General features: G+C 39.2%; 1 protein-coding gene across 2 annotated transcripts in view; it reads left to right on the top strand.

The window, feature by feature from the left end:
- The first annotated feature begins 10,614 nt into the window (after nt 1-10,614).
- Nucleotides 10,615-16,669, top strand: part of mxi1 (max interactor 1, dimerization protein) — a 32,215-nt gene continuing 26,160 nt past the window's right edge. The window contains exons 1-2 of one of the 2 annotated variants that reach the window (XM_086083341.1): nt 10,615-11,023; nt 13,227-13,329. In XM_086083341.1, the coding sequence (XP_085939467.1) occupies nt 10,795-11,023; nt 13,227-13,329 (332 nt within the window). In that variant the 5' untranslated portion in view covers nt 10,615-10,794. The other variant, XM_086083342.1, reaches the window with a different exon arrangement.

Here is a 16,669-nt window from a genome sequence, read left to right as displayed (position 1 = left end):
GGCTGCTGGAAGGACTGTTTATGTGCATCGGTGGATGCTGCTGTTTTGGTTAGCAACAGCGTTTGCAGACAGACTTCAAATGGGCTCAGTTGTGTCTATGAACCGAGGTAATGCCAAAAGATACCACTTGCTATGCTATTATTATGGAGAAGTGTGTGTTTGTTTCCATTGGACCACATACACAGATTTTAAACACTGATTTATTTGTTGGGTGCTGCCACATACTAGTGATGGATAAAAGTGTGGATATCAGCATGTGTCTTCATTAATCCTTACTATAGTGATCTTTTCAATGGAATTATTACACTTCAGAATCATAATGGCTCTGGGGTCTCCACTAAAATCATATTTGGTCAGTATAACGTTCCTAAAACAAATAAATCGACAGGTGACAATCTGCGAGAAAAGAGAGATGCCTTGGGGCAGCAACACATACAAATGGAGATTACTACAAGACTGACAGGGCAGGCTGGAGAGTAGAACAACACATTTTATGGCATCTTAAAGGATTCATAGGACTCAGAGCTTCCTGGCATGTTGGAGACATTGTGGTACCACACTGAAGGTGCACAAAACTAATATCGGACATTCCTGTAAAGTATACTGTAAAATTCTAAACAAAGCAATTGTTTAGAAATATGTGATAAAGCAGGAAGTGGAGGAACACTGTATACCATAGAGTATTACAGTATGTCTTATGAATCTATGTACAGTATTTCTGTGTGGAAACCTTTGCATGTCATTCATCATGCAAGTATCGTCATGGCTGCTACAAAAATGCTCCAGTCCTTTGCTCTACTTGCACACGTCGTAGAGAGATTGTTTGTGCCATCACCTTTTCATTAGCCTGCGTGAGTTGACATGATTTCTGCATGTATGCTGTTGCAGGCTGTTTTTCCGCTTTCCCGTCGTGTTCATTGTCACCAGATTTGAGCGCCTGGGAACAGAAGTGAACAATGGTCACAGAGTGCCAAAGGGCAATTGCTTAGGGAGGGGTGACATGAGTCTGTCATCTCACAGGTTCGTACTCCACCAGTTTCTGCCAGTACAATAATGTTTGAGAGCAAGTTGGAGTTGTTTGTACTAACAGTCGGACTGAACTATCTAGAAATAGAGCATGGAGGTGAGAATTGAGATGTGCAACAGTAGCGTTTGGGTGAAGGATAGGGCGGGGTGCGGCTGTCTAATGTGTTGTTTTGATACAGTATCTCGAGGAAGGGCTGAGAATATCCTGGAATGGAGATAATACCCAGGAAGCCTTTCCCCCCAGTGGCCACTCAGTTTGATTGAGCCAAACAAAAGCAAAACCTGCCTGGGATCTTGATGGAAGACAGATAAGTATCTTCATTAGAAAACCCTTACAAAGCAAGGACCCACACAGATCACAGCTCCTGGGAAAAAGAAGCAAACGGGCCGTGGTGTCAGCGGCGGTGTCAATGTGAGGTCACTTAAAGAGGCTGACACCGCTTTGTCACTCTCACCTCGTCGTTTTCATTGAATAAGCCTCCCCTCGGCCTGATGCACGACGTTTGGGGCACGCTGCGAGCACACACGAGCACCTGTGCTTGCTCACACTCTGTTTGCACAGTGTCAATATAATGTAAGTACAATACAGCAGCGTCTATTGTGCTGCAGCTGGGGGCAATTGCGCCTCCGGATCTGTGAATGTAAGCCACAGAGAGCCACCCTGGCTGGGTTGGTGGAGAGCCAAAGAATTACATAATTGGCCTGCGGAGGGAACAACAGCAGGCATGACACGTATTCAGTGTTTGTGTGTTTAGGCTTGACCTCCCACCAAGAAGCAGTACCGCATGAGAAAGATGAGGACAGGAGCGAGAGGTTAAGGATGAGGGGTTGCTTTCACGGCCCTTGTTAGCTACACCGCGCAGCCGCACAGGACAGACGCCGAAACAAAAGAGGTTGATTTAGGACTCTGCAGCTCTCACTCTCAGGCTCAACTTATACTCTTTGGCAAATAGCGTTAAGAAAGTAACTTTTACATGTCTACTGTGTTTGTGGGCCCTATTTAGTTGATGCTGTTTGAATTTATTTCAAAGTTTATTCCACGAACACCCTGGGTCCACTCTGGGTTGAAAAGATTAACTCATTCCCTGCCATTGATGGCTATAAAAGTCGAAAATTCATTTGAGCTATTTCTATCAGTATAAAAAAAAAATCCACTTTTGTATGAAAACCTAGAAAAATAAATGTATTGTACATTTAGAACAGATATAAAATTTGGGATTAATCATGAGTTAACTAGTGAAGTCATGCGATTAATTAAAATTAAAAATTTTAATCGCCTGACGTAATAAAAGAAAAGATTATAAAAAAATTGAGGCGTCAGGCGATTACAATTTTTAATCATAATTAATTGTATGACTTTAGTAGTTAACTCACAATTAATCAAAAATTGTATACCTGTTCTAAATGTACAATAAAAAAATTCTAGGTTTTCATATTCTTGTTAACAAAAGTGGGAAAAAAATGTTAAACTAATAGAAATAGTTCAAATGAATTTTTGACGTCTATAGCCGTCAATGGCAGTGAATGAGTTAATAGCAGACTGGCAAACACAAAAGGATCCTCTTTTGTTTTTGAAAAGTCTCACGCACTGGAAAACATGGCTGTAAAAGGTCAGTTTCATGAATGACCACTTTAGAAAATTCTGCTCGGACAAGTGTGCCGCTTTGGAGAGCTGTATTGTGAAGACATCATATTACTCAGTTCCTACAAACATTTTTACTTTGCATGTTTATATTTCACTCATGCTAGCTCAGTGAGAGTGGAGGCGCGTATGATGAATGTTGCCTAATAACCCAGGAAAAACACTCGCTGAAATGGTTTTTGAGAATGATGTAAGTCATTGACATTTATGAAAATGTGAGATTTCACAGGAAGCAATAAAAGGCTAGAGGGAAAAAAAGATCTATTATAGTCCATCGTTTTATGAAGTAAATTTGTCTTCCATTCTGATGATGCACAAGATTTGAGTGTTTCATTTAGTGGGAGCACTCTATCTTGAACCCGGAGAGATTGCATTTTTTGCCTAACACTGTTTCTGTCTTTGCAGTGGGAAAACTAGACAATCAACAATAAATTGTATTCAACATCAACATTTTTGCTTCTTTAATGTAAGAAATATTGTTACGTATATTACAAATATATAGTATTGTTAACGATGCCTCTTTGTAAACAAATAAGCATTTCAAAGACTTCTTTATAACATTTTCTGAAGGCACTCATTCCTTTGGCATTGACAATAAAATGATTTTTACCCCTTGTTTCTATCTCTCCACTTGGTGTCTCAGCTCTAAGACTTGTCCCACTGTCTGACAAGAGAATTGCCTCATCATGAAAGCAAAGTGCTTCCTTTAATCGCAGCAATAAAATGAGGAGAATTTGTTAAATTTTTGTTGGTGGGTGTCTGTGGAACATCCATAGCTCGAAGGTATAATTTCTCAGAAGTCTTTACCTTCATACTGTGACCACAGTTAGCTGCTGGGACACCCGTCCTCTTTGCAGCATTCCCCCCAACACCCGAGACCTGCTGTTGTTGCTTGCCTACTGCACACTTCAGTCTGTTTGGGGCGATCAGTTTTCCACTCCAGATTGTGAAGATTAATTTTATTCAAAGTGAAACTGTGGGAAACAAGAAAAAAGACTGTGGATTATAATACTGCGTTGTTCATAGATTCGCTGCAACAAAAACAAAACATTACACCATGGACTCACTTTTCGTGTCCAGTGCAAGTCTGCCTGTCTAAATCTGCGCAGGGGCAAGCTCGACTAAGTGTTAGTATTTTTGCAGACATATGCATGTAAGTGCAGCGTAGTACATTTAAAAAGGTTGTTTTGCACTTTAGAGTTTGGATTTGCGCTCAAAATCCACATTCGCTAGTCGTTTGCCGTTTAAGCAGCAAATCCCAGAACAGTTTGAATGAGTTACTAACAATACTTAAAATAACTGCACTCATTGTAACGATGCCAATGGTGAGTTCGATTTTGAATCATTTATTTTTATTTGATTTATGCAGATCATAAAAGCTATTAAAGCGCTTACCAGGTGTGGCGCCTTATTGCTGGCCACCGCTTAAACAACAGCTGGCTCAGTCCAAACATGTGTTTAGTCTTGAGCACGATTAAATAAAATTTATCAAATAAACCATCTGTGAAATGAAACCTGCTGTAACAAATGCCTCGCCTCTACTTCCGGTGTCTTACAGGAAGCCACGCGTATAATCGTTTCTCCACGAGAGCCCTCAGGAATAAGGTAGATATAGAAGAAAACTATTTTTTAAACCTCCATGTGTAACATATGTAAGTAATTTTCTTTTTCTGTTGGGAAGTACTTTCACGTGGCTACCTTTAATGCTTATCGCTATAGAGTGCAATCATTTTCAGCAATTAGACAGAAATGTGTCATTTACAAAAAAAAATCACTTCTGAGACCACTTTTCAAGGGCAAAAAAAAAAAAAAACACTGCTGGCCAAAACGACACCATTTCTATCTGTTCCACCATGGGAATACTGAAACGGGTTTCTGTCTTGACAGCCGGGCTTTACAAAAGGTGGAGCGGGGACCTTCAAAGATTCCCCTGTGTGTTGCACTTAAAAGTTTCTGTCTGTGTGAACTTTACATCAAACGAACACGGGCTGCTACTGGCGCTCTGAAGTGGCAAGGTGGGGGTTCAGGTTCTGTACACAGGCCTGCCTTGACATGTTCTGTTTGAAAATGGACTTAGCAGAAGTATAGAAATAGCTCGGTTAAAGGTCTAATGATAGTGGCACTTCAGGATCAAGGCTCAGGACTTAAAATGCGCTCATCATCACTGTCATATAGGGCTTGACTATAGCACGTTTACAGCATGCAATGGTGAGTTGCTCTCCCCAGGCAGCATTATGTATCAACAAGTTATTGTATAAAATAACATTAAGTTCACAAAGATCTTTGAAAACTTGAAAATAAAAATGGATATAAAATGTTTTATTAAAAAATGTATTGTAAAAAATTATATAAATGGAAATAAATACAGCAAAAATATGTATATATAAATAAATACATAGATAAATAAATACATAGATAATAAATACATAAAAATGTTGATTAAAAAATAAATAAATATGAAAATAAGTATGTAAATAAATACAAAAATAAATATATAAATAGTTCAACCCAAGACAATCTCAGGACCACCCCTTCATTTGAATAACATTTCATGACGCATTACATGCTGACATCGTCTGCAGCATGAAATAAATAAATAAGAGCTGAGCCTTTTTATTTATTTACTTTTATTTATTTATTTCTGAATATATATGATTTTTGTTGTTTTTATTTCCATTTATATAATTTGTTGTATTTAATTTTTTATTTTTTATATCTGTTTTTTTTTTCTCGTTTATTTATTTATGTTTTTATAATTTTAGCATTTTTGGTCCTCCATACTCTGCTGCCTGAGAAGCAGGCATCCGCAATATGGAGCTCCATCTCAGGTTGGCAAGAAGATCATTATTGTATCTTATTTGTCTGTTTCAACATCTGCACGCTAATTGCTGCAGTGGTGTTAGCAATCTAGCTGCGGGGGCCTAATAGCTGCCTGCCCATGACGTCTAACAAAACTTGAAAATTATTGTCTGAAAATTAAGCTCAATCACCACCTAAATTCATATGCACATTCCTACCCTTGTCCACTCAAACCTGTAAGAATACTAAAACGACTAGCACAATATTTTCAATTTTGTGGAGGTGATAGTGGCTCTTCCTCATAGGCGCTCACATTTGTTGTCAATAAAAATTATTGTGCCGATTGCATTTATATTTTCACAGGTTTAAGTGGACGTGAGTAGAGCATCAGACGTTAGCTGACAACAGAAGGTGCAAACCAAGCCAGGAAAAAATGACTACATTTACATACAGTCAATAATTGGGTAAAGTCAACATTTCTGAAACATTCGGGATAACATGTTTCATGTTTTGTGGACAGTTACTCTTGCATACATGGTCATTGTGCTCATGATATGTATGTCACTCACCACGCTGAATAAAGTAGTCGGTTTCCTCCTCAATTGAAAATTCTGGCTCTTTACTGCCTTGTCATGTTGGTTTACCTCTGCTTGAGTATTTCTGCAGGGTTGCACGCCAGAAGCAGGGACTTATATACAGTAGCGTACGCGTACCATGCTAAGAGGCCCTAGTGCAAAATATTTTGGGGGCTTCCTGCCCCCAATTTTTTTCCATGGACAAGATGAAAGTTTGAGTCCTGTGTCTTGTGTGCCTATGCAAATTCAGCTGTGCGAACGCCCGCTCTTGATGGGTGGGATGGTTTCACGCTCATTCCTGGTTGGCTGCGGTTTCCTCGAGCGTCAGTTTTGATTGCTGTCTTTACAAACAGCAACGGAAAAACTTAGGGCCATGCAATTTAACTTCATCATGGTTTTTTTTGTCTTTTCTTTTTTGCGCGCCGCTTTTTTCTTTTTTTTTGCAAAGCATGACAACTACAATGGCACATCTAGTAGCTATGCACTTTTGTTTCCCCAACTCACATCACATCATGGAGACTCATTTGTGACTGACAGATGCCGAAGTCAGGTGATTGTAAATGATCATTTCCACCTCCCATACCAGCCACATAGCATGGCTGACATGCTAAGAGATATTCTATTTACAAAATAACTCGGGACGTTTTTTTGCTTCCTCTTTTTCCTTTTCTTTCTTTTCCCCTTCCTTCTGTCATGGGCCACTGCGCAGTCTGTGGGCCCTGGTGCTTCACATCGGCTGCACCGTCGATATTTAAGCTTCTGCTTATATACATGTATACTGTATATGTGTATAGATAGACATTTTCACCACAGAGACAGAAAATAATGTAAAAATGCAGCAGAAGAAATCAATGTATTCAAGTGAAACTTTTTACAAGGACCAAAATTCCTTGCAAATTGACAATTCTGAAAACCTGGGCATTTCTGATATTTCCCTAATGCAACACAATGCAAATGCTTCCTTTATACGGTGAAAACAACCAGTGTATTGTATTGCTTTTGCCACGACTATCATACAAACCAGGCTGATTGTTATAGCAGTCAAATGACTTTTAATTACATTTTTAAATCAGAATAATCCTTACAAAACAAATTACAAGGATCCAAAGTCCAACCTTTTTGACTTGTGACATAAGGTGTCTGTAACCAGGGTTAAGAACACTTTTTACCTCAGTAGTGTTTTTTCCCACACTCTCACCGGTACCTGAACACACCTTGCCACACAGCACCTGTTTTCAATCAACTAATCACCAGTTAGACACTATATAAGCTGCCTTGGCTTCACTCTCTACAGTTAAGTGCGGTGGTGACGGCAGCAGTATGGAGGTAAATTTGGTGCAAAACTAACTTGTGCAAAAAATTTGTACCTGTAGAAAAAAGTCTAAATTTGTATCTGTAAAAAAAGTGTGCCTGTAAAAAAAAAATTTGTGTCTGTAAAAGAAATTTGTACCTGTAAAAAAAAAATGTGTATGTGTAAAACAAATTTGTACCTGTAAAAGTCATGATTTGTATCTGTACAAAAAAAAATTTGTACCTGTATAAATTTGTATCTGTAAAAGTTGCGATTTGTACCTGTAGAAATGACAACTTGTAGTCAAAGTCGCCACTAGGAGTCACAAGTGGGTTTTCTGCTGCTGTTCAGTGACGTGAGTTTTGCCCCATTTGTCGCGCTATATATGGAGCAAAACTAATTTGTACTTGTAGAGCGCCGTGATTTGTACTTGTAAAGAAGGGGGCGGGCTCTGGTGTAATGAAGGGTTGTTTTGACCAATCAAGTGAGAAGGATTTGAGCGGATTGGAGTGCAACCTCATTGGTTTAGCGAACGACGGTGGCGGGACTCGCGGAAGGATACAAGCAGGACACATCGTCGCCAACCAACATACATATTAAGAATACTTCTTAATATGTATGTTGAGGAAGAATACTTCAGTATTCTTAATATGTATGTTGAGGAAGAATACTTCAGTCGACTGAAGTATTCTTAATATGTATGTTGGTTGGCGACGATGTGTCCTGCTTGTATCCTTCCGCGAGTCCCGCCACCGTCGTTCGCTAAACCAATGAGGTTGCGCTCCAATCCGCTCAAATCCTTCTCACTTGATTGGTCAAAACAACCCTTCATTACACCAGAGCCCGCCCCCTTCTTTAAAAGTACAAATCACGGCGCTCTAAAAGTACAAATTAGTTTTGCTCCATATATAGCGCGACAAATGGGGCAAAACTCACGTCACTGAACAGCAGCAGAAAACCCACTTGTGACTCCTAGTGGCGACTTCTTTGACTACAAGTTGTCATTTCTACAGGTACAAATCGCAACTTTTACAGATACAAATTTATACTTTTTGTACAGGTACAAAAAAATTTTTGTACAGATACAAATCATGACTTTTACAGGTACAAATTTGTTTTTACAGATACAAATTTGTTTTACACATACACATTTTTTTTTTACAGGTACAAATTTCTTTTACAGACACAAAAAAAATTTTTACAGGCACACATTTTTTTTACAGATACAAATCACGACTTTTACAGATACAAATTTAGACTTTTTTTCTACAGGTACAAATTTTTTGCACAAGTTAGTTTTGCACCAAATTTACCTCCATACAGCATGCTAACGCTAACATGTGTTGAAAACATAACTTTATGTTTTGAATGTGATCTGATAGTTTGATTTGAATGCTAATGCTAGCCTAATATTAGCATGTTAGATAATGATGGAGTTGGTAGGTGCCCTGACTCCAATTCCATTGATGGTGCGCTACGAACATAGGCCAGGAGCCCAAGAATGCCCTGTCAGTCAACTCTGGGTCTGGTAGGAGGCTTTGTAGCCTGTTTCTTCTTTCTCCCACCTACTCACATCGAGCGCTGCCACAACTTAACCTTCTCTCTGGATATCTGCACATTGGTACAACAATAAAAGGAACTCGTAACTCAGAGGACAGTCGTGCTCACAGCAAGAGAACTCTTGGGTCGAGGGAGAAACTTATCCTGTTGACTGTGATCGTGCACATTGTGTGAATTGTCATGACAGCAATTGTGTTCATATTTATTTTTGATTATTTTCTTTTGTTTTTCATCACAATTTTTCAATACATTGGCCACCTGAATCAAAGCTTGTCTTTATTTACTGCCTTTGCCCTCCAGTAGCCAAATCTGGAATCCTCTGATCTGGCCCAGTTATGATGCATACAATAACCTAGCATTGCTCAAACACTTGCTACATGTCAATAGGAAAAGGTAAAATACTAAACGAAGAAGAAAACAATCGCAAAAGGTTATGCATAACATACTAGGGGCTTGTGAAGTTATAAAAAATATACATTGGAACCTTGGAGTTTGAACGTTTCGTAACTCGTACAAATTGGACTTTAACCAAAAAATCGGAGTAAAAAAATGCCTTGGAGTTTGAACTCATTTTTGGAGTTCGAACACCCAAGCTAAGCCGAACGTACCTTGAAAACGGGAAGCTGAGCAATGCTAAATGCTCACATTGCGGTAGTTAAAACGATGCAATGCTCGTTTCCAGTCAGATTGTGAATACTCCCGGAGGTGCTCCATACTCGCGAGTGCATTTTGATTTTTTTCCACGACAATTTTCTTCGCCATGGGCCCAAAGAAAGACATCAGTGCCAGTGGCAGCAAAGAAAAACATACAGTGCTACGAACCACAGTGGAATTAGGAAGGAGATTATCGTGCCGTTGTAACTACCGTAACTACTTCTGTAAATACTGGCAGGAGGACCCCCCTTAGCTGTTCATCAACGTATCTGACGTTAAACAACGCATGCAAGGACCTCTTAGTAGTCTAACAATGTAAAATACACAAACTCAGCACTGAACTAAAGCTAGCATTAACATAGCATTTATCATCCACTGATGCCATCACACCACAACAACAAAGGTAAGGTATTTTTATTGTTTAACTACTGTACTGTACTGTAAATGTAAAAAATATAAATTAAAATAGGATTTTTCAGCTTTTTGGAGCTTGGGAACAGATTAATTGCATTTACATTATTTCCTATGGGAAAAATTTTTTGGGAACTTGAACACTTAGCAGGAACGCATTATGTTCAAATTCCGTGGTACCACTGTATTCAAATTACAGAAAATCTCCATTATTTTCAAAGCCTTTAGTTTGTCAGGGAACTTGGTTGAGAAAATGTATTGTTTGAACTTGTTATAAAAGGCTGTAAAGCATGACTTCTTTCCATGGAATTTACAACAATGATTATATTTTGACATTAAAAGTAATACATTTATTAGATCTTTTGAAAGAAAATTCTTTACCATTAAAAAAACTAAACGATACATTTTCCCAAGCAATCAGGACATCCTTTTCAGTGTTGTTATGAATAAAAATAGTCCTGATATCATTTTTACATAAAGACCTATTATATAAGTCCAATCAAGTGTCCCTTTAATATCTATGGTTGTTAGGGTGGACAAGTAAGTATGCGAGTCCAACGTTGTGCCCCCCCCCCCCAAAAACAAACAAACAAACAAACAAAAACAACACAAAAATTCGACTAGCACAAGGACCATGTCGAGCTCCTCGACAAGAGGGGGCGGGATTACGTTTTTTTCATGGACCAGCATCCACTTGCATTGGTTGCTGCTCCACATTAGACAGCCCGCATTCATAAAAAAAAGAAAGAACAGGATCCATCTGACACGAACAGTTTCCACTGGCACAAGTCTCACAGTTTCTCCTGAGAAGCCACGCAAACTATATAGAGAGAAAAATGGCCAAAAGTGAGAGCCAGCGAAGAAGTTTGACGAGCCAGGAGTTCTTCTTTGATTCCGATGCGTCCGTCTTGGACCAGCAAGACTTGGAGATGTCCAATTGTCCTTTCAATGACGTATTTAACTCTAATGACTCCCACATGGATCAGATCAACACTTTTCTGAAAAATGTGCAAGTTTTGCTGGAGGCTGCTCGCTTTCTCGAGAGCGCCGAGAGGAAGGACGGAAGTGAGTTGATGTGCTGTGCGGTGTCGTTCTGCATTTGACTAACCCGCTTCATCGTGAGCATAGTCAGACAACAAAGAACTGAGTTGATTCAACTAAGTACTGGGTCGACTGTGAGCACTGTTTACGCTTGGTCGCCACCACGCTCACAAGACTGATTTTCCGTGCAGTGAAAAGATGTTACGCCGTTGTTGCATCTTATATCTGAGTTATATGCACGCGATCCACACTGGAGTGGGCACGCAGGTCTACACGTAGGCAGTGATCTGTCATTGATTTGCGTACAGTTGAAAATAGTAATGTGACATATTGATTGGATGTGTGGGTGCGCATGCTGGCTCCCACTCAGATGCAATACATTTGACCACATTGCAGCGCACTGCAAGTCACTTCTAGGATGATGTCATTGCGCCCCCGCAGAATGTCATAAAAAGCCTCCGACTCGCATGAGCAAACGTGTAGGACAATATACCGAAAGATGTGCATTTACAAAAACACAATTTTCAAATAATAATGATGATGATGATTATTATTATTATTATTACATTGCGTACTTCTCGTGAATGTCTTTTAAATGCGATTCTGTACGCGACATCTTGTTCTGGCATTTTGTACAGAAACAGGAAAAGCAGCCCTTTAAACTAGGATACTTTTCGGTAAATGATTCGCTCATACAGTTCCAGTATCTCCACAGTTGTCTCGATTGTTTGCTTCCTGCTATTTGTGGGCGTGTAGCCCTGGGTTGCACATGGCGCAAAGTCGCTCTCTGATTGGATAGAGGCGAGCTCAGCCCTCGAAGTCTGTCAAAGGCATGTGCCAATCAAAGACCCCTACAGCAGTTATGTCACGTGTTGCTGGGCCCGGTTTTGTCTCTTAACCGCGCCCCTTGCTCCTGGTGTCTCATGGGACTTGTAGGCTTTGTGCGCAGAGAGCGATACAGAACTGTATTGTCATGTCACTGTCACTTGGTAATATTCACGTGTGTTTAGTTGTGGCTTATTAGTTATTGGAAATGTATTGCTATACCTTGTACTTTGTATGTGTGTGTGTGTACACTGTACAACATATATTAGGACTGTAAGTAACGAATCAGATAAAAAAAAGTTTTAATTTCTATGCCTTAAATAATTAATTAATTATTCAGTGTTTGCCTGTTTGTTTGGTCTCTAACATATCAGAATAATATGTTATTTAACAGTTATTTTTCAAAGTAAAAAGAGGGGAGGCTGAAATTCAGAGGAAATGGACAGATTTAAATTAAGGTCTCTCAATGATTAATCGATTCTCAATTTTTTAAATTGATTTATTTGATAATCCATTTATAGAGTGTATACATACATAGCATTGTGTTTGCTGATTTGCAGAACTGTTATGTATAATTTAAGTGACTGTTAAAACGTAATGTTTTTTTTATTTAATTAATGCATACAAGAGCACAACATCACGTTCTTGACATTTTAACACGAGACTCAATTTCCCAGAATGCCTCTTGCTGATCCCGGGCCCGCCTCCTTTATGTGCCCCCGCCTCCAAGCTGTCCAGCTATGGAAAGCAAACAGGAGAGGAGAGGAAGCGAGCAGCGGCAAGCACTTGCTGGCTCATGTCACCCTCGGGGAATTTTTTATATTATTTATATTTAATTTTGTAGCAAATTGCCATCGTATTTAAGAGGACGTTTTACTATTTTCATACGCTGGTTTTGACATTTTCTATCAACCTGGCAAAGGATTGGCAGTCGCCTGCTAGCTTGTCAACACTGGAACACCATTCTCTCGATCTTCTCAAAAGACCCCGAATAAGATAACTAACGACGTTATTTATTTTTTTAAACTATATTTACATATTGGATTTGTTGTACTGATAACTGAAGCACTGCCTTCCGTGTGTTTTATAACGTCGTATTGCTGCTGTCAATGTTAAACGCGATAAGGTGAACGACAGCAAGGCTCAGGAAAGAATGACGGCTGTTCAGCTAATGAATATCCAGCGACTATTGGAAGCCGCCGAATATCTCGAAAGGAGAGAAAGAGGTAATGAATTGTACCATATGACAACTGTCATCAAGAACGTATTGAAGTGTTGCCAGGAAAAGTCCCTGTGCAGGAGAGCATTTACCTGCAGCGTGTTTACATTCGTCTGAGGGATCTTTGTGTGTTGAAATTCGCTCATAGCGAAATGCTAACCAAATATGTTCTTCTTCCAACAGAGTGTGAACACGGATATGCTTCGACGTTTCCTTCAAATCAGGACACAAACTACCAGAGGCAAAGAAAATTCCGAAATAAGAAATTCAGCAGTAACCATAATAGGTAAGAGAACCCATGTGTCAGTGGCAGTCAGGAGGAAAACACTTGTGCTTAATTAACTTGAATCGAATTGTGGATGGAAACGTTACTGGACGTCCATCCACATCACTGTGTGTGCTTTGGGGCAGGAGGGCTCTGTGATGGCTTGTCATCAGCTGATTGTTGACAAAGACTGCGGTGCCTGAGGCTAGGGATCTTGGCATAATTTTAAAACTAAAAACCTTGTTGTTTTGCAAACCTGAGTCTCCTGGAATTGTTTTGATAGTTAACATGGTGGTTTTGGCCTAAAGCAGCAGGAGTAGGAGGAGGAGTTGGTGGAGAGTATTGTCCTAAGGCGGAAACTATACTGTGTGACTAGTGTTTGCACCCGTAAACATAAATATCTTCAGCCCGTTTAACAGCTACTTAACCACACCTTTAGTTAGTTAAACCCGCATAACTATTGAAAACAAATACAAAACATTTACAGAGCAACAATAATTCTGCCAAACAATGATGATGATAATAAATAATTTTGATCGCCATTTGTCAACAGCACCCGTTCAAATTAGGTTAGGTTTCCTGTATGGAGTTTGCATGTTCTCCTTGTGCTTGTTAAGTTTTTCTCTGCTTCCTCCCACATGCCATAAACATGCATGTTGGGTTAATTGAAGATTCTATATTGCCCATAGGTATAAGTGTGAATTGTTGTTTGTCAATATGTGCCCGGAGATGGTCAACTAGTCCAGGGTTTCACAAAATTCAGCTGGGATAGGCTCCAGCTCACTATTTATTCAACCATAAACTGTGCTGCATTATTCTGAGTGGTGTCTCTTAATAATTTGCCCTTCTTGTTACTAAATTAGGTCATCCACATAGTTCTTGTATTGCATCTCATTAGATTGTGCTGGTGTGAAGAGAAAAAAAATTGCAGAAAGATGCATCCGCTTTGTGCCATTCCCGTCATAGATGCAGTAGCGAGATGGTCACCATATGTTTGCTATGGGTTGATGTTCATGCATGACACGTATGTCACAGGGCAAGACTCCTGATGAATGAAACTTGCATTTAGTATTGGGAAAGAAATCTCCCAAATGAAGACCCGTTGGCACCGTGTTCTCTTTGGTGCAGGGTAGTTTACGCAAATCTGTCATTTGATCGTCATACATCAAATAAAAGCGCCACTCTCTTGCTCTGAATGCTTTAATATTGATGTGAGAGCGGGCAACAAACAGGAACTGCGCATTACTCATAACCAGCACAGAATGCTGCCTACTTCTGCATGGCAACAGTCAGGATCATAATTAGTTTGAGGCTGTCCTCATAATGCTTCCTCATGAGATATGAATTTGTTTAATAATGCTCATAATGTTGTACATTGTAGCTGAATATAATGCTAAAATTACAGTCACCAATTAAATTTTCAAATGTGCAGTTCCCCATTAGATTTTTTCATTAGTGGTCGTACAAGATGGCGTTATTAGTGTGCCAACCAGTGTGTTGAACCACATCCTTGATTTTCTTGAAATTTACATAATACATAATATTTTATTTTGATATTTTGTGTAGTCTAGCAATGTCTCATGCCCTCTTTTTACTTTTGCTTTGCTTCTGTTATCACCATAATTCCCGTCATGGGGGAATGCATCAATCCGTCTACAGTTTGTTCTCAATTTCGCTCACCATCACACAAGCACATTCACAACTACGTCAGGAAAGTTACAGCGTTAAATTTTCATGCCATTAATTTTGCAGTGTACAAAATGTACATACATGCTTATAGGGCTGTCACTATAGAATATTTTTAGAATCTATTATTCTACCCATTATTCCATCCATTAATCAAATAATCAGATAAAACATTTATTGTACATCCAAGTATTACAAAACCATTTTATTCTTGATTGTTGTTTATTAACCAATTATTATTATTAGTATTGTTTTTTAATAAACAAAAAAATTAAGCAATATTACATGAGGGGCTTGTGCTACTCAGCAGACGTTTTGAAATTGATTCAGTTAATGTTTTGGTCATTGTTTTCCAAAATAAAAGCAGACGTTTGCAAATGCATTATTTTGTTTAAACAAAACACACAAAAGATAATCAGTCTGCTTTCATGAAGAACTAGACAAATCAGAGAATAATTCCTGTTGAGAGACTTAAATCAATTGGACAATTTTGAGTTAAAAAATGTCTCTAAATGATTACCCGATTATTAAAATATCCATCCATTGTCGATTAATTTGGTCATCAATTAGTTGTTGATTAATCAATTAATTTTTATATACATACACATTTGATCCTCTGTGGTGTTGGTCCTTTTTACTTGTGATGTCACAGTGTCAACTTATGCAAACTAGCATCTACTATCACATTTAAAATATGATGCAGCTACATACCATCTACTCCTTATACATGACGAAAATCATTATGGATGACATGTTGACCAGAGCACCATACAAGCCCATTTATGTAAAGCGTTTCCAAATGTAAGTTAACGGTAAACCACCATCATAAAATAGGACATTACCAATTCACACAAACACTGTTAAGTTTTTGTCCCTGACTTACTGTCTTCTCTGTAACATGATATTGCTAAAAGTGATGGGCTTATCTGACTGTCCTCACTTGCCTACCGTTTATAGCAGGGGTGCTTTATCTCACTGACCCACTCGGTCTCTGTGTCTACATGCACGTACGTGCGCGTACACCAACACACACACACACACACACACACACACACACACACACACACACACACACACACACACACACACACACACACACACACACACACACACACACACACACACACACACACACACACTTATGTCCAGGCACAAATAATGTCCTCCTTCCACTAACCGAAGTAAGCGTACTGCAGTTGTGTATGGCCTGGAGCCAGTTCATTATCTGGTTTGTAGTATTGTTGAGGTGCAGACATGTTGCTATCTGATTCAGGATGAAGGGAAAGTCTTTGTGTTGATAAAGGGCTATAGGACAGCAAACTGACTTAGATTGATCCCCATGAATGTGCGGCTATATAAAGGATGTACAGAGTGCCAGTCTCATGGCTCAGCTCTGAATAATGGCGTGTCTCTCAGAGTAATGGACAGTGTCGGTGACTGTGACATCCGTGTTGCCTCACTTTCTTTTTCCCCACAGTTTCGTTTGTATTTTACCCGTAGTGATTTGTGCTGATCCCAAGTCAGAGCTTCCGTCTTTTGCTTGATTTATTAAGTGCTTACCAAAATGGACTGCACATGACATTGAACCCATGGTATGGATGTTGGTGTTCAAAGCAACCCTGACACATTACAAGCACAATTACACATGACTGGGAATCTTCTGGCACACAAGTTA

The sequence above is a fragment of the Leptonotus elevatus genome, chromosome 8, assembly GCF_054856555.1.
Source record: "Leptonotus elevatus isolate MCC_2025b chromosome 8, RoL_Lele_1.0, whole genome shotgun sequence".
NCBI lineage: Eukaryota > Metazoa > Chordata > Actinopteri > Syngnathiformes > Syngnathidae > Leptonotus > Leptonotus elevatus.
Note: the sequence above shows the minus strand (reverse complement) of the source record. Positions and strands in the feature narration are given on the sequence as shown.